The following is a 27706-nucleotide window of genomic DNA, read 5'->3' on the forward strand; positions in this document are numbered from 1 at the left end:
AGCACAATGCATTTTTTGCATGGTTGTGGAGTTCTTGGTACTTAGTTAGGCTGTGTGTTTCTTAATTTTTTTGATAGTAAAGCCAGGCAGTGTCTCTGGACTTGAGGATTTGTTTGGTTTCTTTACTGAGCCAGGGGTTTGTAGAGGTTCTAACCTTGATTTTACGCAATGGAGCGACAGTGTCTAGGTGTTGTAGAAATGTTTTGTTGAAATATGCTACAAGCCTGGTCAAGTGGGAGGGTTTTTAGGGGGGGTCCAGTCACAGTTACAGAGTAAAGTGTTGAGGACCACAGGAGAGAATTTTTTTTGTGTTTCTGGTGGATATATAGTTAGTGGTTTTGCATATGCTTGTTCTACTACATATAAAGTATATTATGTTGTGGTCACTTAAGGTGTCTGGGAGACTGCCTGTGTGAGGGTACAATGTGGGGTTGTTAGTTAGGACCCAGTCAAGGATGGATTCCCTTTTAGATTTTTTATCACATCTAGTTGGAATTTGGACTAGCTGCTGGTAGCCATGGAGATTTATTAGATTACTTGGTGGTTCTGATATACAGGTGAACCAATCTAGGTTGAAGTCCCCCAGAATAAGGGTTTCTTGTGAGTATGTGGAAGAACACCAGGATAAGAAGTCTTCAAGGCTAGCAGGTGTATTACCAGGTGGAATATAGATCACAATTGTGGTGATGACCTTTTTAGGTGAAGTTGAAGTTGTGAGATAAGTATGTCCCAGTTATTGGGGGAGGGGTAGGAATTTGGTAATTGACGGACAGTTAAGTTTGACTTGTACAGTAAAGCAGTTCCACCCCCTTTACGAAGTGGTCTGTCTTGTCTAATGATATTGTAGCCGGTAGGGAGAACTTCTGAGTTAGCTATGTTTTTATTTAGCCAGGTTTCTTTTAAAGCAACTATGTCTGGGGAGTAGTGCGCTATTGTGGCCTGGAGTTCAGGTATTTTATTTTGATACTTCTAATATTAATATTTAGCATTAAAAGATGGTTGGTTTTGCTGCTGTTGATTTGCCCAGGGATGAAGAAATTAAACAAAAGTGAACCCTGATGTAACATTTAAATTAAACTCATGCATTCTGTTAGTATCTAAACTTCTATAAAAAGAAAAAGTACATCATGGCAAATCACTGATCAAATCTGAAAATGAAAAAAAAAGTTATTGTACCTATGGTGTGGGATTCCCATCGGTAATGTTAGTAAAATATATTACAACCCTTTTCCCTTGTACAGCTTCTATCCTTCTTGCTCAGTGGTGCACACTATTTTATCACAGTTAAATAGAAAGCCATCTCCATCACAGTCTATTCACATAGTGGCCATTTCAAATAAGTGGCATAATTTCCAGTTTATATATACAAAAGAATGGTTTCTGTGTAGCAGAAAAAAAAGTTTCAGTTCCAACTTGTTCAATAGTATAAATAAGCTGACAAGAAGAACAGAGACTATCCTTTTTTACTTTGAACCCCAGCATGTTGTCAGATTTTACATATGTCTAGGAAACAACCACCTCTGTAAAGTAAGTTACACTGCAGACTTTCATGAGGGATATCATGGTAGCCATATTCTGCAAAATATGCACTTCATACCCAAAAGCACAGAAAAACTGAATAATGTCACACTTGTAAGTCATGGCAGCATGGAAGAAAGTCATTGGCATTCTTTCAACACCTGAAAGAAAGTTAAGAAAAAAAAAACTTGGAAGAAAATTACCATCCCATGTTCCTAGTTACCAGTATTAGCTTTCAGGATGTTTTTTTTCTTTTTCTGCTTAGCCCTTGCTGCATGCAACAGATTCAATTATTCAGAGTGTGGAGCATTGTTCTCAAGACCCTTAATGCTACCTTCCCCCTCTTTTGCTGCATTCTTAACAGGCTTCTCTGCATCACATCCCAAAAATGACATCTTTTAGATATAGTATAAACCACCAATGCAGTCCATAATAGTGAACACCACACAAAAAAAGGCAAGAAAGACTACAGTATTCAGCTTTTAATAAAAAATTAAGTCAATGCTCACAAAAAATGCTCCACAATAACTGCTCTAGCGCCTCTGCTTATCTAACTCTTTAACAGAGTATAATACACACCCATCACATTAACATTTAAATATCCACTCTAACTGAATCAATTAATCAATTAAAAACATTTAAAGAGACATTTTTATAAAAAGCATTTCCAATTACATTCCTGATTAAGACCTATTTGACTCCGTGTTAAACTTTAAGATGAAGATAGTCATACTTTTAATTGATTAATTGAAGATTCGAGCATTAGAGCAGTTATTGTGGAGCAGTTTTCATGAGCATTGGTTTACTTTTTTTATTAAAAGCTGAATATTGGAGTCTTTCTTGTCTTTCTTGTGTGGTGTTCACTATCCTGTAGATATAATCTCATGTACTTAATCTTAGGCTCTTACTTCTAAAATCTTATCTGAGCATTAAAACAAACACAAGAAGTCCTCAAGTCCTCTGTCATTACACATGGCAGCAGTATAGACCCTATATGTATATCATCAGCAACTCTGGTGCTTGGACTAGCTGGTACTATTGGCAGTAAACAATCTGGGTATTCATTGATGTCAACTCCCCTCCTTCAGTGTTGCCTTTCTCTAGTCATGGCTGCACTATTCTATCCAGATTGCTAACTGATATTCATGTGAGCTGTACCAATATGGAAATCTTACTATCTTTCTCCGTCATCACACTCATGTAATCTGCAAACATACCTTACCAGACTTTGAGATTATCAGCCCACAAAAAATAACGTAGGACAGATACAAGAGGCAGAAAGACAAACATCACAATAACATGTATATGACAGCAATATAACATAGCTGTCAGTCCCTATCCCTGCCATGGATGCCTTTTACCTCAACTGGCAAGAATATAGCTGACACTAGATGAACTAAATGAAGCTCCTTTCTTAGCCTGTCCTGTAATGATTTCTATTTCTTCCTTGCCTCCTCTCTGCTGCTTTACCACTCAGTTGTTTATGGCAGATACTCCAAGCTTTTCTGGTCCTGCTGTATACTCCAGGCTATTAGGATCTATCCCACAGAGCTCTTTATATGGAAAGCAGTGTCATACTGGATCTACTCTAGGTATAGCTCATTCAGCAGTTCTTCCCTTACCTTTGTAGACATCTTTACCCTGTTGCCAGATATTTCATGAACATCAATACCACTAACAATTATGATTAATAATTCTACTGTTACTGCTACCTTATTCAGCTGCTAGCCTTGGATAGTCCTGTGATTTACTTTGTGGTAAAGCTAAAGCTTTGTGCTGAGTTCCACTTAGACCAACTTCAGTTTGCATGTTGGAGTTGGGCCCTCACCTGACAGATGAAAATGAGATAAAGGTACTATCTTCAGAAGTGAAAATTACAAAAAGTTTTAATTCATCTAAGTTTTCTCTGAACATATTTTAAATATTTTAATGCAATGAAAAGAATCTTTAGGGAAGCCCAAAATGGAGAAAGCCTTGATAGACGAAAGGAGAATTTAGGTATGTGTCTTCTTTTTTAAAATTTCGACACTTACTGAATTGTCTACAAACTTTGGTGTAGTCACTAGAGTATTTTAATTCCTGCTGAATGCTTTGATGTATTAGTATCAATGGCATAAATTGTTAATATATGATTTGTTATATGGTTTTGGATTATACTGACCTCTGATAGAACCAATAGCACCTGTCCTACATAAGGGTTGTGCTGTTTTCCTTTAGGAGGTCCATGTTAATGCATATTTACAGCATTTTAAATTACTTTTGTTTCCATTTCTACAGAACTGACCAGGTTTATTGGTATAGTATCCACTTTTATAAATAATGTAACGGAGAGTGCTGAGGATTGCTTGTTTCAGATGGCACAGTGGTGCAGCGGTAGTGTTGTCTCCTCACAGCAAGAGGTTCACCGGTTTGATTCTCGGCTGGGGGTGCCTTCTGTGTGGAGGCTGCATGCTCTCCCTGCATTCATGTGGATTTCTGCCAGGTGCTGCAGTTTCCTTCCAAGTTACAAAGACATGCATCTGGAGTGTTTCTCCCTGGACCTGTGCTGAAAATTGGCTTCTGTCCAAGTCAGACTTTTCCGGTTAACAAATGTTAAATAAATAAATAAATATCCATTTGTACCAAAACAAGTGCAAAATGTAATAGAGTTTATTTGTAATTGTGCTACGAGTTTCCTTTGGTATAATGGGACCTCGATGAAACGTACTGGGGCAACAATAATGGGAAGCTTTAGCTGAAAAGGGAAGAAGAATGTTTTCATCTTGGCTTGATCTTTTCTATAGTATTAATATTCTTACATTACTCTAAGCAGTTATTTCTTAACTTTTCTAGCCCAACATGGACTGTGTTGCATGCCTTTTTATACAGTCATCCACCTGATGTAATTTTATGAGAACACCAAGTACAGTTAGGTGATAACATTCTAAATGGCAATTATAATCCCACCAATGGGCAGGGTAGTGGTGTAGATGTTAGAACTGCCATGTCACAATATTTTATTCTGAAGATCAGTTGTAGAGGGGTGCCTTCTGTGTGAACCCTTATGTTTTCTTCCTTGTCTTTGTTGGTTTTTACTCGATGCTGTAGTTTTCACACTTGAATCAAAGATGTGTCATAGGTGAATTGGCAGTCCCTCAAACTGTCTATTGTGTGTGTATGTGCACGTGTGTGCGTGAGTGCACACTCGTGCATCGTTTGTGAGTGAGATGATGTGTATGCAAACCTGGTTAATGGACGTTTGTCCCACCATGGATCACTTTCTCTGTGCTGTAGCCACTGACTGATAGGCTAGCTTCTGGCTCCCCAGTGAATTTGACTGAAAGTATAATTGTGGAATGAATTAATGAATGTATGACATATTTCTCCACTGACTTGCAATAAAAACACATCAGTTTGCTCCTTTTTCCGTGTGTTTCACAAGAGCATGAACATGTGTTATACACTGAAACTCTGAGTTTCCTGCTGCTTTGTCCACAGTGTTACTCATTTGCGTATTAAACTTGGAAAAAGTAGCATTTTACTGCTTTAATTCAGTTCAGACTTAGAACTATGGTTCAAGCCTCATTTTCTAACCGAGTTGTTAAAGGTGATCGTATGTGCCTGATATCATATACATAAGAACCGACTGCAACCAACACAAAGATTTAAAAACAATTTTATTGATGCTGTAACTAGAATCATTGATATTCAACTGTTTAAATATTTGATTTTCTTAATTTCATATAACTGAGGCCCACTTTGCCAATATAGTAATATAGATAACAAAACAAATACAGAAGGAAATAATGTGAGATTTCCCAAAATGACACACTGTAATGCAAAGGAACATCTTCAGGCAAAAATCAGTAACAACACCTACTTATTTTGTTTGCTTTTTATTTATGTATTAAGTTCTTTGTGACAAATGATATATGACTGAAGCTGTCTTTTAAAGGCAAATTAATAAAAATGTGCTGTTGACATTAAAGGAAAAATATGCACCTCCTATTACTTTATATAATATCCATTTATTAACCATAAAGATCCACTAATACAGTCCCTTTTGATGGGTGACCCGAGAGCAATGTATGGTTAAGTGAGTTTCACGGTCACACAGGTATGCAAATGAGGAGCCCTGTACCACGGGGAACCATAGCTCACAGTCTTGACGCCCTATACCAGCTGTCACACAGCTATATTAAAAGGAAAGATATCAGAGGTGATTTTTTTTAAAAATACTTTATTAATCCATTTAGCGGGTAAACCCACTAGGCACAGCATTCTTTTCCAAGCGTTATTGGGGAGCACTGTATATGGCGGGTGAAGGAATCAAGCAGGGATCTGCTAAAAAAAACTCGTCTGCTGCTCATAGCCGTTATCTTGTATGAAACTCCCACAGGATATCTATACACTGAAGCTAACCTTAAGCCATCCAGAAGGGCATAATAAAATCTGTCCAGCTTTGACAATACAAGTTACATTAAAATCTTTCTGTATCTCTAAGAATAAAATAGTACATAGTTCCTCTAGTTGCAGAAAGATCCTAGAGTAGTACATATGGGTGCATGCTCTCCCTATGAAGACGAACATGCTTTTTTCATTTGTGTATTTCTCATTAATGCATAGCCATTTAATCACATTGGCATAGAATAGCTGATATGTACCAGTTCATGGAAACTCTGATGTCCTCAGTAATGAGATTAATTTTTATGAATGGTTCAGATGCTGACTGTCATGCTGTATTTCATTCTCGCAGCAGCAGGGCAAACTTCCTAGTCTTCTTTTCTTAGCTCCTTACACTGCAAAACGAGGTTCAATTTGAAACTGCTGTAGATGTGCAGGTTTGCTTTCTGAAAATACAAAATTTCTACCGAATTTGATTTCTGTCTTTAAGATACAAATATCATGCATGATGTTTCTAGTAATTTAATCAAATTTTATTTCAGAAAATGTAACTATTTTGCCACCTATGGCTGTAATTGTTACTTTTAATGAGTGCATTATTTATATCACTTTAATTATAGTAATTACACTAAACCAAAGATTGCTTTACACAAATGCATGAGAGAAAAGCGACACAAATTAAGCTTATGGGCAATTGTAGTAAATAATTTGTCGAAATAATTTCTTTGCAATACAGAAAAAAGCTGAAGTATCTTGAAACAACTACAAGATGTAAATATATGGGTGCATACCTTTCCATCAAAGTAGTTCCTTCATTAAACAGTGAGAAAGCTGGTGCAGCTAATCAAAAATTAGCTTGTCGAACCTCACTGGCTTCCTCTCATTGAGATCATGGTACAGTAGGGATCGGGGAATATGCCCTTTCTGCATTAGAATGGGGTGTGTGTGTGTGTGTGTGTGTGTGTGTGTGTGTGTGTGTGTGTGTGTATATACATGTGTATATAATATAATATATATATATATATATATATATATATATATATATATATATAAAAAAATATATATATATATATATATATATATATAAAACATCCTTTGTGGATAGATGTTTTGTGGTTTGACAATTTCAGTTTGATTTACATCTTTTCATTTTAGCACATAGACTGGTTGCTATGCTTCCAAATCTATATACATATACATATATATATATATATATATATATATATATATATATATATATATATATATATATATATATATATATATATATGTGTGTGTGTGTATATAATACAAACCAGAAAGGTGTAACCAGAAAACTGCCATCTATTAAGAACCTATAAATTCTACACTGGTTATTAACCCATGGCCAGGACTGAATCCATGGGCTGAAGTAACTTCACAACCCACTTTGTTAGTAAAATGCTTCTTGGGTCTTAATGTATGCCCTTCAATTTTATGGTTTGAGGTGTTTCCCCTATTTGTTAAAATATGTTGTATTAATATAGCATTCTTTTTTCTTGTGTTAACACCTTTGTAATATACTTTACTATTCAAATAGAAATGTTGAATTCATTTGAAACCTGTTTTTAAACTGAGATATATTTAATCATTAATGACCACTTTCCTGGAAAATGTTTCAAATTAAAATGCATCTGGATTATTTGATGTTTTTAGTGTGTGAAGACTGGTAGAGATGGGTGAAGGCTGCCAGCCAAGCCAGATAGGATTTTATACATAATTCTGTCATTTGTAAATATGAATGTTGAATTACTGGCTTGTTTTCTTAAATTAAAGAATATGCTGTGAAATGTTGAACTCAAAGCAGTGTAGCAACATTGCCCTCTGCTGTCTGTAAGCTGAGTCAAGCATTTCTTGTCTGTCCTTTGAAACTGAAATTATTTCATTGTCTTTGGTATTTACAATTCTGCTCCGGCTGGGCTAGATGAAGGCTTCCTGCCTATTGTTTTAAGGCCAAAGGTAATGACCAGAATTTACATGTGGAATTTCCTTTATTGCTCTGGTTTCTGCCTAAGTGTAAAAGAAAAAAAATGCAGTTTGTCAGCCAGGGAACACCAGGAAAGTGTAAAAAAATGAATAATGGGAATCAGGACTTCAATAGCAATTTAAATAGAGAGAATCAGAAGGCATTAAGCACTTTGTCTTGACCATCCAACTCATAGCACTGTCTTGCTCTTATGTTAGTTTTCTTAGACTTGTGTTTTCTTTTAGAAATAGCTAGGAACTAGAAAGATTAGTGTTTTTCTGTGATGTCAGAACTGTACTAGTAATTTATTTTAAGTATTTCTGTGTGATCTACGAACACTTGACTAGCACTGTGTAGTAGAAAGTATTGTCTTGTGGTTTTAATTATTTCTTAAATATTTTAAACCCTTTTAACTGTGGCTGATTTGTGCAGTGATAATTTTAAGCTCTTTAGAGTACTTGTATGCCTTTGGTAAAAATTGTACAAAGCCACTCCTGTAACTTCAGCCCTGGGCTGTACTACCAATTGAATAATAATATTGCACAATAATAATTGGACACCCTTTTAAGGGCCTTTGAGTAGCTAAGTATTAGTGGGTGGTGATGAGTGGAACTACCATATAGTCTGGGAGAAAGGGGCACAGCTGGAGAAACTGTGCTAGCCTTCCCCAGGAGTCTGTGTGGTAAACTCTCTCTTCTCAAAGTGTGTGTGTGTGTGTGTGTGTGTGTGTGTGTGTGTGTGTGTGTGTGTGTGTGTGTGTGTGTGTGTGTCAGTTACTTGGGCAGGGACATGAAGCACTGGTTGGACAGAGAGGGTGCTAGAGATTTTAGCTTGCCCACTAAGCTGAGATCTGGACCCTATAGCTGTGCCAGTGAGGAGTCTTATTTGGGACCTGGAGAGCAAGGAAGCGACTAGCCCCAGGACTGACTGTGATCTCTGTGTGTGCTCTTAAGGGAAGTTGCACTTTACTGTATGTATTTGTTATACTTTCCTCATTTATGATATGCCCTCTCTGGTGTTGGTGGTGAGGACTGAGCTTCCTTGATTGCTGGGCCAGGGCATGGGCATCACATATTAATTGGTGGGAGTGGGGCGATATCCACATCACATATTAATTAGTTGGCAAATACTAATTGGCTTGTAGTGATGTGGGTAGAGTGAATCCTGTAGCTTGTTTACAGTGAGCTTTGAAGGTGTTTTTGTACTCTAAATCAGCCACACAGTGAATACTCAGAGTTCAGATCACAATTGTTTTATTTCTTTGGTTAGCTTAGTCAGGGTGAGCAGGCAGCATGTCAGCAGAGGAGTACGGAAAGCTTACAAGAAGCCAGCTGGCGGAGATGTGCCAGGCTACAGTACTGGTGCATGGAAACCTTATTGTCAGACCTGATTGCAGCCTTGGTTACAGCTGCATCAGAAAACAGCAACCAGGAGGACAATCAGACTGGCAGTGGAGATATATGGACAGCTCAACGTTTCTGCAGTGCACTTAAAAATCCAGATGGAGCTAAAGAGACTTGAGTTGGAGGCCAGGCGTATGGAATTAGAGCAGCTGAAAGACTGAGGTGTCTAGAGAGTGAGGAGAATGAGAAACTGCTATGCCTAGAAGCTGAGGAAAAAGAGAAATGGCATGAGAAGGAGATGCTGACTCTTCACCAGAGTCATGGAGGTAATGGGGACGGTAGTAACTGGACCTCAGAAGCACAAAAGGTCAGTAAATTTCTTCCGCAGTTTGAAGAGGGGGACAATTTTGATAGTTTCATTCATATGTTTGAGACGGCTCTGGGTACTGTTCCTGACCCCTTACTCCATGGTAAAGCTATAAATGTATTATCTAAAATGTCTGACATTGCATGTTTTGATTATACTGCTGTAAAAAAATGTCTATTAGAGTTTTTTAAGCTAACACCTGAAACATATAAGAAAAAGTTGTGAGCATAGATGCAAGGCAGATGAAAGTATGTGTGAATATGTTGCTGAATTGAGCACTTATTTCCATAGTTGGGTGAGGGGATGTCAGGTCACCACTTTTGAAGGGCTGGCAGACGTTTTGGTTAGGGAACAAGCCCTTAGCACTTTGCCTGAGGACATGAGGATCTGGTTAGCCGATAGACAATGTACTACTTTAGATGAGTTGGGGAAGAATGGAGACCTATATCTTTCAAGCAGGGCAGCCCTGCACAGAAAGGGGACCCCCAGTACTGCTCATGGGTCTAAAGGAACCCATGGTGGGCAGCACAGACTGCCCCAACAGAATCTGCCAGTAGCACGGGAAGCCACTAGTCCAGGTACACATCCAGGAGCCTAGGGTTAAATGGTTTGAATGCAACCAGTGGGGCCATGTGGCATACAGGTGTCCATGGAGGCAAGGTGGGGAACAAAAGGTGAGAGAGCCAGTAAGTGGGAAAAGACAAAATGCCAATAGTAGGTTGTCTTGAGACAATAGGGGTACCGAAATACCATCCTGCATATGTCCTGATAGGGAAGGATTTGGATAAGGCAGTACCATGTACTTATGCTGTTACATGTGGTCAGGCTAGGAGACATGCATGTGGGTCTGGTAGCCTGTGGGAGAGCCAGGCAGACTGCATACTTGCAGAAAGGACTGGTGAGGTGGTTACTTCAGGGAGGAAGCTACTCTGTAGCAGTGAAACTGAAGGTGAGCCACAGCTGCTTGTGGGTACTGATGGTCCCTTGGACAGAGTGACTGCAAAGGTAGAGGTGAGTAGTAGTACCCAGGCTGACAGTGAGGCAGCACTGTCAGAGGATGCCAGACTTCCTGTGGAAGGGAAGCTGGGAAGGGTTAAAAGGAGAGAGTTGAGACAGGTTCAGCTCTCATCCCTCATTGCAAGGCCTGAGGCAGGTAGCTAGGGAGGCACCTGATTCTCAAGTAAAGGGGGAATCTGTATACTGGGACAAAGAGTTGCTATACAGAGAGTGGACCCCCTGAGGGAGGGCTAGAAGGTGAGAGAGTACAGTAGTTGATAGTAACTAGAGCCTACCATCTGGCACTTCTAGCCATAGCCCATGATATGCCCTTTGCAGGTCATATGGGCATAAAATGTACAAAGAGGCATATTATGCAGAACTTCTATTGGCCTGGAATTTCCAGAGATGTAACAGGGTACTGCAGGACCTGTGAGCAGTGCCAAAAGATAGGCAAGGCAGGAGACAAGATGAGATCTCCTTTGATGCCTTTGTCTGTGATTGAGGAGCCATTTCAGAGGGTAGCTATGGATATTGTGGTTCCTCTGAGTACCCCAAGTTCTACAGGGAAAAAGTATATCCTAGTGGTAGTGGATTATGCTACACAATTCCCTGAGGCAGTGACTTTGTCCTCCATTGTGGCAGAGAAGGTGGCAAATGCTTTGTTAGAGATTTTCAGCAGGGTAGGTTTCCCAAAAGAAGTACTGACTGACAGAGGTGCCAATTTCATGTCAGACCTGCTGGCTTGTCTGTGGAAGTCCTGTGGGGTGAAGCACATGAAGACCACCCCTACCATACCCAGACTAATGGTCATGTTGAGAGGTTAAACTCTACAATCAAGTCCATGCTACAGGCATTTGCAGATTAGTTTGAGGGAGTGGGACAAATATTTGCCCCATATGTTTGTTTCAAGAGAGGTTCCCCAGGAATCCACAGGTTTTTCACCCTTTGAGTTGCTGTATGGGCATAGGGTGAGGGGACCTCTAGATTTAATTTGAGATGAGTGGGAAGGTGAGTGAGAGTCTCACAAGGATTCTGTTGTGGCATACATTCTAAACCTCAGGACAAGGCTCAGGGAACTCATGGACTTGGCCCAGAAGAACCTGGCAAAATCCCAACAACAGAAAAAGGTGTGGTATGACAGGAATGCTTGAGCTTGAGAGTATGCTGTGGGGCAGCAGGTAAAGGTTCTCAGTCCTGTCGGACACAGCAAGCTGCAAGTAGCTTGGGAGGGTCCCTACAAGGTGGTAAGAAAGTTAAGTGATGTTAACTACATGGTGGAACTGCAAGGCAGAAGGCAAGAGCACAGATTGTACCATGTTAACATGATGAAACCTTGCCATGATAGGGAGGCCCTTGTGCTGAGCATTTGCAGTGGATTACAGGAGGAGTCTGAGGAAGATCTGGGGACTGATCAGACTCATTGAGGCTCAGGCTGACACCTCAGTAGAAGGGGTAGCAGTGTCCCAGCAGCTATCTCCTACCCATGTTCGAGAAGTCCAAGCAATGTTTCAGGAATTTGGGGACCTGTTCACTGGGAAACCAGAGTGCACCCACCTGGTGCAGCACCAGGTGGATACAAGACCCCAAAGGCCTATTGGCAGGCCCCATATAGAGTGCCTGAGAGAGTCAAACAGACTCTGAGGGAAAGAGGTACAGGAGATGTTGGAACTAGGGGTGAATCAAGAGTCCAGCAGTCCCTGGGCCTCCCCAGTGGTGCTGGTGGCAAAGAAGGATGGCAGCACCAGGTTCTGTGTGGACTACAGGAAATTAAATAGTCACACAGAGTCAGATGCTTACCCTATGCCTAGGACAGATGAGTCCGTAGAACAGCTGGGTGGGGCTAAATATCTTACAACCATTGATCTTACCAAGGGTTACTGGCAGGTGCCCTTGACTCCCAGTGCTAGAGAGAAGTCAGCCTTTGTGACTCCTTTTGGCTTGTATGAGTTGACAGAGATGCCCTTTGGGATAAAGAAATGCCCCAGAGACTTTCCAGAGGCTGGTAGATGATATCCTAGCAGGAGCAGGGGGATTTGCCCTTGCTTACCTAGATGATATTGCCATCTTACAGCCATTCCTGACCAGAGCACTTTCAGCATGTCAGGGAGGTGCTGGGCAAGGTTGATCATTAAGCTGAGCAAAATGTCCGGTGTGTATGGCAGAGGTCTCCTACCTAGGACATAGAGTGGAGTGTGGCAAGATAAGGACAGAACCGGCCAAAGTGGAAGCCATTCAGGCATGGCCTGCACCTGTTACCGAAAAGCAGGTGAGGACATTTTTAGAGACTGCCAGGTACTAAAGAAAGTTTGTCCTCAGTTATAGTACCATAGCTGCTCCCCCCCAGACCTGACAAGGAAGGACAGGCCAGTTAGGTAGTGTGGACCCTAGCATGTGACCAGGCATTCCAGAAGCTTAAAGAACTTTTGGGAGGACCCCCTGGGTTAGCCAGTCCAGATTACAGCAAATAATTTGTTGAGCAGGTGGATGCTTCAAACCATGGGATTGGGGGGCTGTGCTTAGCTAGATTTCTTCAGAGAGAGAGAAGAGCCCCAGTGGTTTATCTCAGTCATAGGCTCCAACCCAGGGAAGAATGCTATGCAGCTGTAGAAAAGGAATGTCTAGCCATAGTGTGGGCATTGCAGAAACTTCAGCCTTATCTGTATAGAAGGAAATTCACTGTTATAACAGATCACAACCCCCTAACATGGTTAAACAGAGCCAGCCAGCAAAATGCCAAGTTGCTAAGATGGGGCCTGGGGTTGCAAGCATATATGTCAGTGCAGCACCTCAGTGGGAGTAGCAATGCCAATGCAGATGGACTCTCAAGACAGGGAATGGAGTAGGTATACTCAGATAGACTTTGACCCTCTCAAGCAGCATTTCTCAAGGGTCACTTGAAAAACTAGCTGTCTGCCAGCCTAGCCAGATAGGATTTTATACATAATTCTGTCATTTGTCTTGACTAGCACGGCCTGGGCATCCAGTCTGACTAACATGAGCTCAAGCAATGGCTATTTAAGCCCAGACTGCAACCACCTTATTCTGTAGTCAGTTCCTCTTCCTTTGTCCCTTTTAGGTTGTTGCTAGATGAAAATGTTAACATTAAGAATGAACGTGATAGTACATTTTGACAGTACAGAATTTTGAAAAATGCCCAGATTGGTTTCCTCATATTTTATCTGTTCCTCATAAAATTTGTGGTTTTCTGGCAAATCATTGAGGACTGAAGTAATTAAATAAAGACAGGCATTTGACTTAGACTTCACATCATTCAGAAAATGGAAGCTAATACAAAATCTGTTATTCAAGCAACTTTCAAAGTTGATAAGAACAATATTTAAAATTTATCCCTGATTTTGTGCCTTTGTCCCGCCATTATTTTTGACTTTGTCCAGATTTAATGTGCTAAGAGGTAGAACTGTTTGTTTTTCCTTCTGAACTTCTGTACACAAAAAGTACTAATTTTTTGCAGTAACTGAAATACTTCTATAAATGACACACGGGCCATAAAGTCCTTTCATGTTCATGTCTTCTAACTTTCTGTATGACATTTTTTTTTTAGATGAAGATACACCATTTGTGAAACGAAACAGCCAAGAAGTTAGAGATGATATACATGCTTTGAACAGATTCAGCCAAGTAATTAACTCCCAAGAACAACATGATAGAATGAATCCTTCAGAATATAACTCCGTACTGGAAGAACATCCGACAGGTAATAATAATGTTGTAAAATCTAGAAGTGAAAACTTGATCAACATATTTAAGTCAAATTTCCCTTGCTATCAAGTAACAGTTGATTCCTGTAATAAAAGTAAACAACCCAGCTTCTGCTACCTGGTTTCACCATATGGAAGGAACTAACCTCTGTTCATGGAAAGAGTCAAGAAAAATGTTTATGTAGTTATTGGCTGCACCAATTTAAATTATTTTTTTTCTTTAAACTTATCACTGCTTTATATGTGTTTTTTTTTCCAAATTCAAGTTTACTGCATAACTGCAGATTTTTTTTGTTTTGTTTTGAAGGGCATATTTTGAAGTAAAGTTGCTACATGGAGGTCATTTATAGTAACAAATGTTGCCAGCAAGTATTTCATATGATTATTAGACCCCACTTGAGCATAAATAGTTTTTTTTCTCATTTTAGCAAAAACCGACAACTGGCTGTGGGTATCCTAGGATTTACCCACTGATGATAGTGTGGTTTGATCACAGTGGCATTAAAGAATAAAACTGGTTACCATTCATAAATAACATCTTTATATAACTGTGCTTTCATCATTTTTCTGTGTTGTCTTTGGTTCACTGACTTACTGTGCTTATGTATGGGACTTATCCCCTCACTTGCACAATACCTCAGTGCAATGTAAGAGAAGCAATGAAGAAAAGTATCTCCAGTACTTTTTGTTTGTTTTTCCTGTTAAAAAAATTACATTTTACAAGGGACAGTGCAAAAATTATCAAGATAAGGTATGTTTCTGTTTATTTTATTTTGTAGTATATGCCTGATTTTCCTCATATTTTTGCTTTGTCCCTGGTTGTTACCATGCATATACCAATATAAACTATCGCTAGTCAGTGGTACTTCAGTGGCCAGACATCTTTCTGTTGGTATATGCTTGATTTCGGCTGTCCATTCAGTTTGCTCATTTTTGAATAGTAATGATTATTTATTCTACAATTTACAATACAACAATTAAACTAAAACAAGTGTATGTGTGCGTGTCTGTCTGTGTGTGTGCGATGGAGAGAGAAATGTATTTAAAAAATCTCTGCTAGTTATTATAGCATTACTCATTGTTACATTTTGACCTCGCAGACCAGAAATGGATTATCAGTCCATTAATTAAATTCATCTTACTGGATATATTTACATTTCCTGCTACAGAATATTGTAAACATATGCACTTTTACCATCCTGAGGTTTCACACTCTGGCACAGTGGTTTTACAGCAAAGATTCCTTTAGATTTATGGACAGCCTTTCTTTGAAACGGCAGTGCATGCTTAGTTGCTATCCTTGGATTTACCTTTATTTAGCTCTTCTAGCAATAATGCAGAAGATAATTCACTCATCATAACCAATTAGGCTTGTTTTCTGGATATGGATTGCAAGGAATTCATATTATGAGTGAAGCATTGGAGGTGACTTTCCAGCAATTCACATTAAAAAGCACCAAAAAGGGAGTTAATACTGGTTTTCCAATTGGAACTCCTGTAGAATGTGGACCTTACAGAAGTGCTCCACCTACCTTCTACCAGTTTATTTATATTTCAGTTAATTGGCATGCGCTATCAGAACAGGTTTAGTAACCACCAGAAGAGGTCATGCTGTATACCCCATGTTTTATACAGATGTGTGTGCTGTTTTACATACAAAGCAAAAGCTGTAAATGACACCAATAAAACTGTACAGTATACCAAGTGTTTTTTTTTTTTTTTTGGGTATGATGATCTTAATGGTCAATCCCCTTTGTGATGATTAAAAACAAGACCAATGATGACCAAGTCAAAGGCATAGCTTATATTAACATGAACAGCTTTATTCCGAATACTGGCCGTCACATTTTTATTTTATTTATTTATTTAACATTTGTTTATTTTAGACCACGGTGGTGGTGCTGCGGTAGCATTGTCACCTCACAGTAAGACACTGTCCGGTTCGATTCTCAGCTAGAGCGTCTTCTGCATGGAGACATGCGTGAACGGGTGTACCTTCATTGAGGGTCGTGCATCAGGCCCGGCAAGCCGGTACGTAAAAATCAACTGCCAATTATTAGCGGACCGGAGTTCCGCTGTGGCAACCCCTAACCGGGAAAAGCCGAAAGACACAAACATTTAACATTTGTATACTTGGAAAGTCCAACTGGGACAGAGCCCATTTTCAGCAGAGGCCCAGGGAGAAACGCTCCAGGCGCGTGTCTTTAGAATGATGACATGCCATCCAAAAAAGGCAGCAGTCATACTTAGTAATAGTCAATATTTTCCATGCACTCTTCTTTAGAAGAAGAATATTTGTGTAGCATCAGACCGATATTGATTGTATATACAGTAAAACTTATTCTTAGATTATACTAAATGCAACAATGATAATGCTCAAAGAATATCTAAATAGCTCAGTATTACTCAACTCTTCATAGAAGACATTTTCAGTCCCTTAGGTTTTCCAAAACAGGTAATTATATACAGTTATTGTTCTGACAATACTTTGGCTTAGTTTCCTTAGATGACCCACTTTGACTCTTCATCACATGGGCACTAACATTAATAGGAATGTTGTTTAACTCTTCCAGTTTTGAGTGATGCTTTAACTGGAAAAACTGTATAAAGGTGATGATGCGTGTAATTATTTTCCTTTATGAACCAATGTCTAGAGGTATCTCACCCAGCATAGTGTACAGATGTCTGAGAGTCCCTTCTTTATAGCTGAGAATGAGCTGTTTAGGCTGTCAAGTGTAGTAACCACAGTAGTTGGTTTCTGATCTATTTGCACATTTGGAAATTCAAGTTCTGTATCCATTCAGACAAATTGATTGTATTTTGAATATTGTTTAGAAGATCATAGAATAATATAAATTACAAGGCAAATGGGCCATTTATGCCTTGACAGTACCAACCTTTAGACTTTATTTCCTTTTTCCAGCAGCAGTTCCTTTTAAACAAAGATAGTGCATCACATTGCTTTATTTGGTGTGGAAGTTTGTTCCAGAGAAGGGGCTAGTCATTGCATGATTAATCTGTTTTTCCACCATGATTTGTATATTTGCTGACGCAGGTTCAGATAACTGGTCCTAGTATTTCATTTCTGGAGCTATAAGAGGTCTTGGACTGCCAGACTCCTAATTGCCTGAAAAGCATGGCACATATCAGCCTTAAGGAGTCTACAGGACTGAGTACAGGGAGAGAGCCTCTAGCCTGTCACGGATGCTCAGGTCTTTTAAGCCTATGATCTTTTTGTTAGGAACCTCTGGAGTCTCCCCAACTGCCTGCTATGTCTAGTAAGATGCATCCAAAGATGAGCATTGCATTCAATAATGGGCATCATCAGTGCAATGTATGATGGGAGGAAAGGACGACTTTGGATATTTAGGATATACCCTTTGCAATCAGCAGTGCCAGAAAAAGGATTTCCTTACCAGTATCATAATATGATCACAGGAGGGGGTTTTATCTACCTATGTTCCAAGGTATCCCACAACATCTTCATTTTGCATTGGAGTGTTTATAGACTAAACTGGGTTAAGAATTGTTTATGACAATATTGCATTTTAAAGTTTTAGTGTGTGTTTCTGCACAAGCTATTAACAAGTGTAAGTTCAATTTGTAGCTTCTCAATGTCAGAAGAAGAAGATTTGAGGATTAATAAAGAATCCACAGTTGGAAAAGCAGAGCCAAAAAAATTAAACTACATCACCAAAAGACACAGCCAGGCAAAAACTGGAACCAATAAATGAAAATTCAATAAAAAACAAACTAATGAAGAAATAAAGTATTACCAGGAATGATAAAATAAATTTAGTAAGTAGATTTCATTCTTCAACTGGGCACTTCATCAGAATATTGAACTCCTCAATGGTTCCCGAATGATGAACAAAAGCACTTAATCTTCTTATTAAATTTGTTATTTCATCATTTCTAGTGATAATTTATTTCATCATTAGTTTTGTTTTTTATTGAATTTTCATCATGTGGTGTTTTTCTTTCTTGGTTTCAGTTTTTGCCTGGCTGAGACTTTTGGTGGTGTAGAAAATTTGAGGATTGTCGCTGTTGTGTGCATTTAGAAGACTTCTGAGGATTGGGTGTTTAAGTAGTTCATTGTGTATAAATACATCAGGATGGATAGCAAAAACATTAAATTTAAACTATCTCACTGACTGGCTACATACTTGCATGCTCTTACACTGGCTGCTCACTCAAAATGGTCCTCTTGCTTGCACGTGCTCAGTACTTATGCACACATGCTGCACATGCTGGCTCACTGGAAAGTTTCTTAAAGGTATATCACACATACTGATCTACATCCTCCTGCTTTACTGAGCTGTTTCATATAAACAGCAACATTTGAATAGGCATGCAATTATACAGACACTAATAAAGAAAAACAGTAGTCATGTCCAGGTTGCCGTGTATCTGGAACTAGGTTTTGAGATGTGACCTGATCTTGTAACATAATAGTTAGGACTGGGTTTAGCAACAGGGACAGTCACTGAGGAATGTTCTGCTTGAGAACTCTCCGGGATTTTCTCAGGAACAGGGATTGTTGACTGGTTGTTCTCTGGAACAGGAAATTTGGAGAAGTCCCTCTGAGAATTAGAGTTTTTGTCACAGGCAAGATACTGTAACACTGATTTGGAAACTCATAAGAAATGCTTCCGATTTCATCTGAATTCCATTCCTTGTGATTCTAGAATGTACGTACTCTGGTCTTGACACAAACGTTTCACAAATCCAATGCGATCAAAACCTTTTGATGTCTGCATCCTCACAATCTCCCCTTTTTGTAAAAAAGGGAGCGGTTTGCTGGTTTTATCATATTAAGACTTCTGGGACAAATGCTTGTTTAACAGTTGGGCTGTTACTGCTTTGTTGTTGTTAGCACATGGAACCAACAAATTACTGCTGATTCGTAGTATGGTTCTGGTTTGTCTCGACATAAGTCTTAGGACAGGTGAACCAAGATGATTATGAGGAATGTTTCTGAGATTTAACATCATCATCTTTTGGCTTTTAATGTTAGGGGTCACCACAGCGGATCATCTCTTTCCATTTCTTCCTATCCTCTGCATCTTGCTCTGTCACACCAACCACCTGCATGTCCTCTCTCACCACGTCCATAAACCTTATCTTAGGCCTTCCTCTTTTCCTCTTACCTGGCAGCTCCATCCTTAGCATCTTTTTCCCAATATACCCATCATCCCTCCTCAGCACATGTCCAAACCAATGCAATCTCGTCTCTCTAGCTTTGTCTCCAAACTGTCCAACATGAGCTGACCCTCTAATATACTGATTCGTAATCCTATCCATCCTAGTCACACCGAGTGCAAATCTTAACATCTTTAACTCTGCCACATCCAGCTCTGACTCCTGCCCTTTTAACTCTGCCACATCCAGCTCTGATTCCTGCCCTTTTGTCAGTGCCACTGTCTTCAACCCATCTAACATAGCTGGTCTCACTACCCTCTTGTAGACCTTCCCTTTCACTCTTACTGGTACTCGTCTGTCACAAATCACTCCTGACACTCTTCTCCACCCATTCCACCCTGCCTGTACTCTCTTCTTCACCTCTCTTCCACATTCACCATTACTCTGAACTGTTGATCCCAAGTACTTAAACTCGTCCACCTTTACCAACTCTACTCCCTGCATCATCACCATTCCTCTACCCTCCCTCTCATTTACACACATATATTCTGTCTTAGCCCTGCTGACCTTCATTCCTTTGCTCTCTAGAGCATATCTCCACCTCTCCAGAGTTTCCTCAACCTGATTCCTACTCACTGCAGATCACAATGTCATCTGCAAACATCATAGTCCACGGGGCCTCCTGTCTGATCTCATCTGTCAACCTGTCCATCACCACTGCAAATAAGAAAGGACTCAGAGATGATCCTTGATGTAATCCCACCTCCACCTTAAACGGATTTGTCACTCCCACTGCAGTCCTCACCACTGTCACACTACCCTTGTACATATCCTGTACCACTCTTACATACTTCTCTGCCACTCCCGACTTCCACTTCCTCATATAATACCACAACTCTTCTCTAGGCACCCTGTCATATGCTTTCTCCAAGTCTACAAAGTGCAGCAAGTAAGGGTGATAATTTAACAAGTTTAGAAAAACATCAGTATTGTCATGTCTGGATTTCTCAAACAGCTGTTTTACACTTTGAACTGCATGTTCAGCCAAGCCATTTGACTGAGGGTATACTACTTGTAACATGAACAAAGTCCCACTGTTCTTCAAATTTCTGGAACTGCTGACTTGTAAACTGTGCACCATTGTCAGAAATAATTGTGTGGACTACCATGGACAGAAAAATGTCTCTTTAGCTTAGTAATGACAGTATTGGAAGTTCAGTTGGGAAGTAGATCAATCTCAAACCAATTTGAATAAGAGTCTCCTAACACCAGGTAATGTTAACCATTCCACTCAGATAGCTGTGGCTACTGCCAGCCAAGGAAGTTCAGGAATTTGGCTTAACTGAAGTGGTTCTTTCTATTGATGTGGCTTTATACTATTTGACGTAGAAGGCCAAAATACTAGACCTCTCGCCCTTCTTTTGGTAGAATAGTTTCCTGGGTGGCCACAATGCAAAATCTGAATATATTCTTGTTGAAAGGATTTTAGAACAATCACTTCAGGTCCTTTCATGATGATGCCATTGACAAAAATCTCATCTCTGTATGGAAAATAAGGTTGCACTTCTGCTATACAAGACTGCTTTGAAGACCATCTTCAGCTGATACAGGTTTACCTTCTGCAGAATTGGATCTGTAGCTGTGTGAGTTCTGAGCTCATCAAGATGTGTGGAAGAAAAAATTCTCACTTCCGTGACCTCAAAATCAACTTGTTCATTGTTATGCTGTTCTGCTTTTTTTTTTTCTGGGCAATCTGGATAAAGTATCAGCAAAATAAAGAAGTTTGCCTTTTGTGTAGACCAGATTGAAATTATACTTTTGCAATTTGAGCATCATACATTGTAATCTACCTAGAGCTGTATGCATGGGCTTTCTCAAAATAGTGAATAAAGGTTGGTTCGATCTGGATAGGCCGACCTTAAATATAATCCTGGAACTTCAAACATGCAAACACAATTGCTAGAAGCCTAAAAGTTCTTTATCAATTTGGCCATATTGCAAATCGGCTTGGGTAAGAGTTCAGTGCATAGGCTACTGGTCTCTACCCTCTTGAAGAATGACTGCACCTAGACCAAACTTAGAAGCATCACAGGAAAGAGTAACTGGTTTGTGAACATCATAGTAGCTGAAAGTTGGTGGGTTTGCGATTTTCTGTTTCAGGACATCAAATCCTCTTTTACATCTTTGCATGTCAGCTCTCTGAGCGGTGCTGTAAGTTTGTTTAAATCTAGAATGAACTTTCTGAGATAGTTAACCATGCCAAGAAATGTTGTAGGGCTTAGACATTGTCTGGAGCTGGCATCTTGAGAATTGCCATTTGCTTGGAAGGATTTGGTCATAAGTCTGAAATGATAAAGAAGTGACCAACATAAGCAACTTCTCATAGCCTGAATTTGCACTTCTCAGGATTCAGCTCGAGTCACATCACATGCTCTTTCCAGAACTTTCTTGAGGTTTCTGTCATGTTTGGCTTCACCATTGCCTCCTATTAGAATATCATCTACTATAATAGCATAGGGATAGCCAGAAAAAAATTTGCTCCATTGCTCGCTGAAAGACTTCACTGGCAGAATTTATTCCAAATGGCATTCTCAGAAATCTATATCTTCCAAATGGTGTACTGAATGTAGTTTACAATGAAGAATTTTGGTCAAGCAAAATTTGCAAAAATTAACTCTTTGCATCTAGGACTGAAAAAATGGTGGTGTTTGGCATGAGGGCAGCAACCTCTTCGAGTGTGCACATTGGATGATGAGGCCTTTTTAATGCTTTGTTCTTATCTCTTGGATGAATATATATTCTGATATCTGTGCCTTTCTTAGGAGCTACTACCTTGGAGGATACCCATTCATTAGGTTCTTCTGTTGGACAAATTACTCATAGCTGCACCATTTTGCCTATCTCAGCTTTGAATCTGTTCTGCATAGCTGCTGGGACGTTCCATGCTGGTCTGACAACTGGACTGACATCTGCGTCTAACTTCATGGAGTACACAGATGGTAGTTTGCCTAGTTTGTCTGCAAAAATATCCATATATTCAGGGACTTTGGGATAAAGGGAGATGGTAATCTACCCATTGACTATGTTGTGTCTATGGCAGTGAGGCAATCATTCTATGTTGTACAACTTACAAACCATGCCATCGGGTCCAACCAGGTTACTGTTCCACTGTATTCAGAATTCATTAGCCCAATCATTGCGTACAGTGCCCCGTTTGGTACTTACCTAACCAGGCACACCCAACAACTGGAACATTCACAGAGGTTCCTCACTAAATGAATACAGCACATAAATATCCTGTCCTCTGCAGACCATCTCAAAGCCCCAACCCTGTATTCTATTTTCTATAGGTTGTTGAGGGAGAGCTATGCCTGGCATGCAAAGCATCATCAGACATCACTGCTGGACCTCCTGCATATCCACTAAATAAACAGCACCAGAATTAGCCATTATAAAAGCTTACACCTTGCCCATGATATAAATATGTGTTGCTTGAGACACAGGTATGTATCCCAATGATGACCCCTTTTCTGGAAAAGCCTCCTCATCAATGTGAAGCACAATTCCTACCTAACCCAATTCAAGTGTAACTTGGACAATTGAATGAGGAACAGTAAATTCATCCCTGGGTTTAGGTAGCCTGTTAATTGTTCATCTCCCAGATCCCTGCTTGTAAATGTTTAGTCTCCCAAGCCACTGCTTTCACTTACTAAGGGTAGCGGTACTTGTCAGAGATTTGGGATGCATGGCTAGGCTAAAAAAAAGCATCACTCACTGGTCATTACCATAGTACACATCTAACCTATGATGTGTGTGCAAGAGAACTGTATATTACTATGAGTTGTAACTCTACAAACTGTTAAATATGTCATTAATGGTAAAAGAATTGGGCTATATTGTACAAAGCTACCATCTAAGCATGTTAAGAGTATCACTCTAAATATTTTATCTATGAATCTTAAAGGTCTGATATATTTATTGTCCTCTAACCCCTCAGTGCTACACACAGCACTAATCCCTCAGCCTTTTGTCATCATGGCTCAACATTGTTGTCGTCTCCCCAACTGTGGCCATTAGCTGTTCTAAGGAATGTAACAACTGCCTTATACTTTATAATCTGAGAAAAATGCAACTGTTTAAGAAATTTTAAAAGAAATCCTCTTGCATCAGACCACTACTGGTAAGTATCTTGTGTCCACAACACCACATCAGTCACAACAATCCATGAGTACAAAACTTATCTGAACTGAGACACTAAAGACAAATTTGCCACAGCCATAAAAATTTACTCTTGCAATTCTCAAGGCAATGCTAACTCATACTACAAATCTAAACAGCTCATCAATGAGTCACCAGAACTGCCGATCCATAATGACCACTAACAGTTTCTGCACACACACATTTTAGTCATGGGGTAACTCTGAAAGAACAGGCTAATAATAAACTGCTTGCATACTTATTTATTTTACTTTTGTTTACCGGGAAAGTCCGACTGGACACAGGTCCATTTTCAGTGGAGGCCTGGGAAGAAAAGCTTCAGATTACATACAGATTACTTACATACATCATTCAGGAAGAAACAATCAAAACATAATCCATGAATATCAAGCAGTACATAGTAAACCACTCCAGATAACATGCATCCATCAAGAAGAGACACAACAGTCATAATAACATGCTGTACATGTTAAAAACAATATATAGTCATAAGAATATTATTGATGGGATTACTATAGAAATCACAGATTGAAAATGAGTCACTCATATCAGTACTTTATTTTTTTTATTTATTTTACAGCTTTGTTTACCAGGATAGTCCACTGGGCCGAAGGAGCCTGTTTTCAAATTGAGTCCTGGGGAGAAAAGCTCCCTCAAGGTTAAACAAGTGATAAAGTAGACAAACACACCAACAAAATGTTACAAATTATATACAATTTGTATTATACAGTGAAATAAGAGATGTACTAACAAAAGAAATAATAGTATAAAATGATTTTACAGGGCAATCAAAGGTACTATCTATCTATGTATATGTATATATATATATATATATATATATATATATATATATAGTCTACACAAGTGAACTTCTCAAGAAAGATTACAAAAGAAACAAGAAACAGAGAAGAGGGAAATTAATAACTAATAGGTAGAGTGAAGGTGTAGGTATAGATGGAAGAAGTAAGGAGCATAGACGTAGGTGGAAAATCATGTAGGAAACTAGAAAGTGAGAATCAGTTGTGAAAACTGAAAGAGAGGAAGGTAGGGTGTGGAGAAGTAGAGGAGAGGGATCAGAGTTAAAGATAGATAGGTAGGATATGGTTAAGTAGAGGAGAGTCAGGAGGGGTGAGAGCAGGAGCATTCCCAGAAGGATGAGAGGTGGGAATGGAGCAAGGTTTGAAGGGTAGAGTGGTTGTTGGTGGTACAAATTTGTGGAGGAAGGGAATTCCAGAGTCAGGATAGATAGAAGTACAAAAGGAATTTGCCTGGAGTTCGCGCAGGTGTTGATTGTTTGATCTGAGTAGTCTGTCAGGTTGATGCAATTGGAGGGAGAAGTCAAGGGAAGGGCAGAGAAAGGATTTAAAGATGAGTTTATGTGCATAAGAAAGTTAGATGGAGAGATGATGGGGTAATTCTAGCCAATTTAGTTTGCATAGGGCATTACAGTGTTGAGTGGAGGATTTGGCACCTGTGGCCAACTTTGAGATTTTGTTATAGCAGGAAGCTAGTTTAGTCTTTAGACCAGACTGGAGATTAGTAAGGAGGGGGGTACCATACAAGAGGGGAGAGTATGAGGTAGGTGGTAGAAAGGGCATGTTTAGTGAGGGAATAAGGAAGCAGTTGTGATGGTCGAGTAAACCTAGTTTTTTTGTGGGTTTTCTTTATATTTGTTTGGAGATGCATGTCAAATTTAAGCTTTTCGTCGCTAGTGGCACTTAGTAGCTTTGTATGGGATACGATTTCTATAGGAGTCCTGTTTTGGCTAGTTATGGAGAAAGAGTTCTTGTAAATTTTAGTATACTTTGAGGGATTGAATATCATAATTTTGTATTTGTTTGTTTATTTATTTGCCATTCATTAACTGGGTTAATTTGGCTGGGCAGGTGCCCTTTTCAGCAGAGACCCAAGGAGAAAAGCTCCAGAAAACAATGTTTACAGTAAGTTATAAAAGTGATTAACAGGTGTATACAAGAGAGAGAATAAAGATATAAAGAGAAATATTAACAAACATCACTATACAAAAATGAATACAAAAAATATATATATTGTGCTAAAACATTTGTACAAGCTGCCCTTAGTAACCTTAAAATAACACTGTGCAAATCTAGTTATATGGTAGAAGAAAGAGGGAAAGGGAAAAGGTAGGACTACAAGATAGGTAGGACCTACTTTTAGCACAGAGCCTAGTCCTGGAAAAATAGTGGGGTGGCAGGGTAAGAGCAGGAGGTTCCCTATTAAAAGACTGAAGACGCATTCTTTCGAATGCATTTTGGCCGAACTCAAAAGCCTGAAACGGCAAAATATTGAAGCGGCTTTTAAGCAAATTCTTTCCCTGGGAAAGAATTTGCTTGGCCACTTCATTACTTTGCTGTTTTAGGCACTGTAGTGCGGTCTCTGAGTTTTTATATTTAAATAGGGGGGTATGGGGGGCAAAGCCCCCCACCTAATGTAATGTTTAGAGTATGTTTTTTTTTTTTTTTCGTTTTTGGAACAGTGATTTTTTTTCCCCTAGGAAAAAAATCACTGTTCTGACCGTTCGAAATTGTAAGCTTTCTCTTACATCACCATTCGCTTTTTTAAGCACTCTGTGATCTAATATAGACCCGAGCAGGAGATACATAGGTTACAGTTGTAGGATGCTCAAAAAAATCTTAAACTCTTAGCATAGGTTACTGAGAAAGAAGGTAGAAAGCTAACTAGCAAGGGACTCTAAGATACAGGGAAATGGAGGTAGTGGTTAGATGGGAGAAGAGGGCTGGACAGGGAATAAAGGACAGGGGCAGTACCAGGAATTGTGTAGACAGTCCTTTAGGATAAGTTTCAAGTTGTTTGAATTTTGGAGAGATCTGATTGGGAGAGGAAGCTTATTCCAAGATTGAGACTACATGACTATAAAGACTTTCACCTACGGTTTTATTAGGTTTGGACACTTGGAGTAGGTGTTGGTCAGAGCTGCGGAGTTCATGGTTAGGGACATAGGGAGAGACAAGAGTTGTTAATGAGGGACAAGCTAAGGGTTGAAGCAAGATGGAGTGTCATATAAAGTTGATGCAGAAGGAGTTGGTTATGGAGCTCTAGCCAGTTTAGTTTTTATAGTGTGAGGCAGTGGTGTGCATGATAGGGGAGATTTGTGGCAAGCTTGGTGATTTTATGATAAGTAAGTTCAAGTCTGTTAGAGGTTTTTTTGTAGACTGGTGAAAATAGGGTTAGGCTTGGGCAAGGGATGCTTTGGATTCTTGTGTAAGGAATTTTTGTTTCTGTATAGCTATCCAAGTTTCTGGTGGGTCTTTTTGATGCAGTTATTGATATGGGTGTCGATTTTTAGTTTGTCTAGGAGTATGCCAAGAAGTTTAGTGTGGGACTCTTCCAGAATAGTTGTGTTGTTTAAGGATGAGATGAAGAAGGAAGATTTGAGGTGTTGGAGAGGTTTGAGAAGGAAAAGAAGTAGTTTAGTTTTGTTTGGGTTAAGAAGGAGTTTGTTAGTAGTGAGCCATCTTTCAACAGAGTTTAGTATGTCTTGTGTGAGGGTATGTAGGTGGGTTAGATTGTCAGAGATGGAGATGATCTTGGAGTCATCAGCATATTATATACGTTAAAGTGGGGACAGGATTGGAAGAGATTGTTAAAGATATTGAATAGTATGGGACCCAGGATGGATCCTTGGCGAACTCCAGTGAGAACGGGTAGGAATGGAGAAGTTGCTGACAACCATTTGACCGACTGAGCTCTGTTAGATAAGAAGAAAACCAGTTAAGGGTGTTGGTAGAGAGGTTAAAGGCAGAAAGCTTAGAGAGCAAGAGGTTATGTGAAACAGTATTGAAAGCCTTAGGGAGGTCCAGGAAGAGGGAAGGTACCAGTTTGTTATTAAGGTGAGAGGAGATGGAGTTAGTGAAGGACAGTAGAGCAGTAGAGGTACTATGGTGTGGGTGGAAACCATGTTGGATAGGAGTCGGGAGATATCCTTGAATTATATGTGCTATGAGCTGTTGGTGAACACACTTTTCCAGGATTCTAGAGATAGGTGATAAGA

General features: G+C 39.4%; 1 protein-coding gene across 3 annotated transcripts in view; it reads left to right on the forward strand.

Moving 5' to 3' along the window:
• The window catches only part of LOC122804506 (synaptotagmin-like protein 2), a 3492381-nt gene that overhangs the window by 996311 nt on the left and 2468364 nt on the right, over positions 1 to 27706 (forward strand). For all 3 annotated transcript variants that reach the window (XM_044074423.1, XM_044074432.1, XM_044074438.1), the window contains one exon: positions 14157 to 14309. In XM_044074423.1, the coding sequence (XP_043930358.1) occupies positions 14157 to 14309 (153 nt within the window). The remainder of the gene's footprint in view (positions 1 to 14156; positions 14310 to 27706) is intronic.

The sequence above is a fragment of the Protopterus annectens genome, chromosome 1.part1, assembly GCF_019279795.1.
Source record: "Protopterus annectens isolate FY-2018-M chromosome 1.part1, PAN1.0, whole genome shotgun sequence".
Lineage (NCBI taxonomy): Eukaryota > Metazoa > Chordata > Ceratodontiformes > Protopteridae > Protopterus > Protopterus annectens.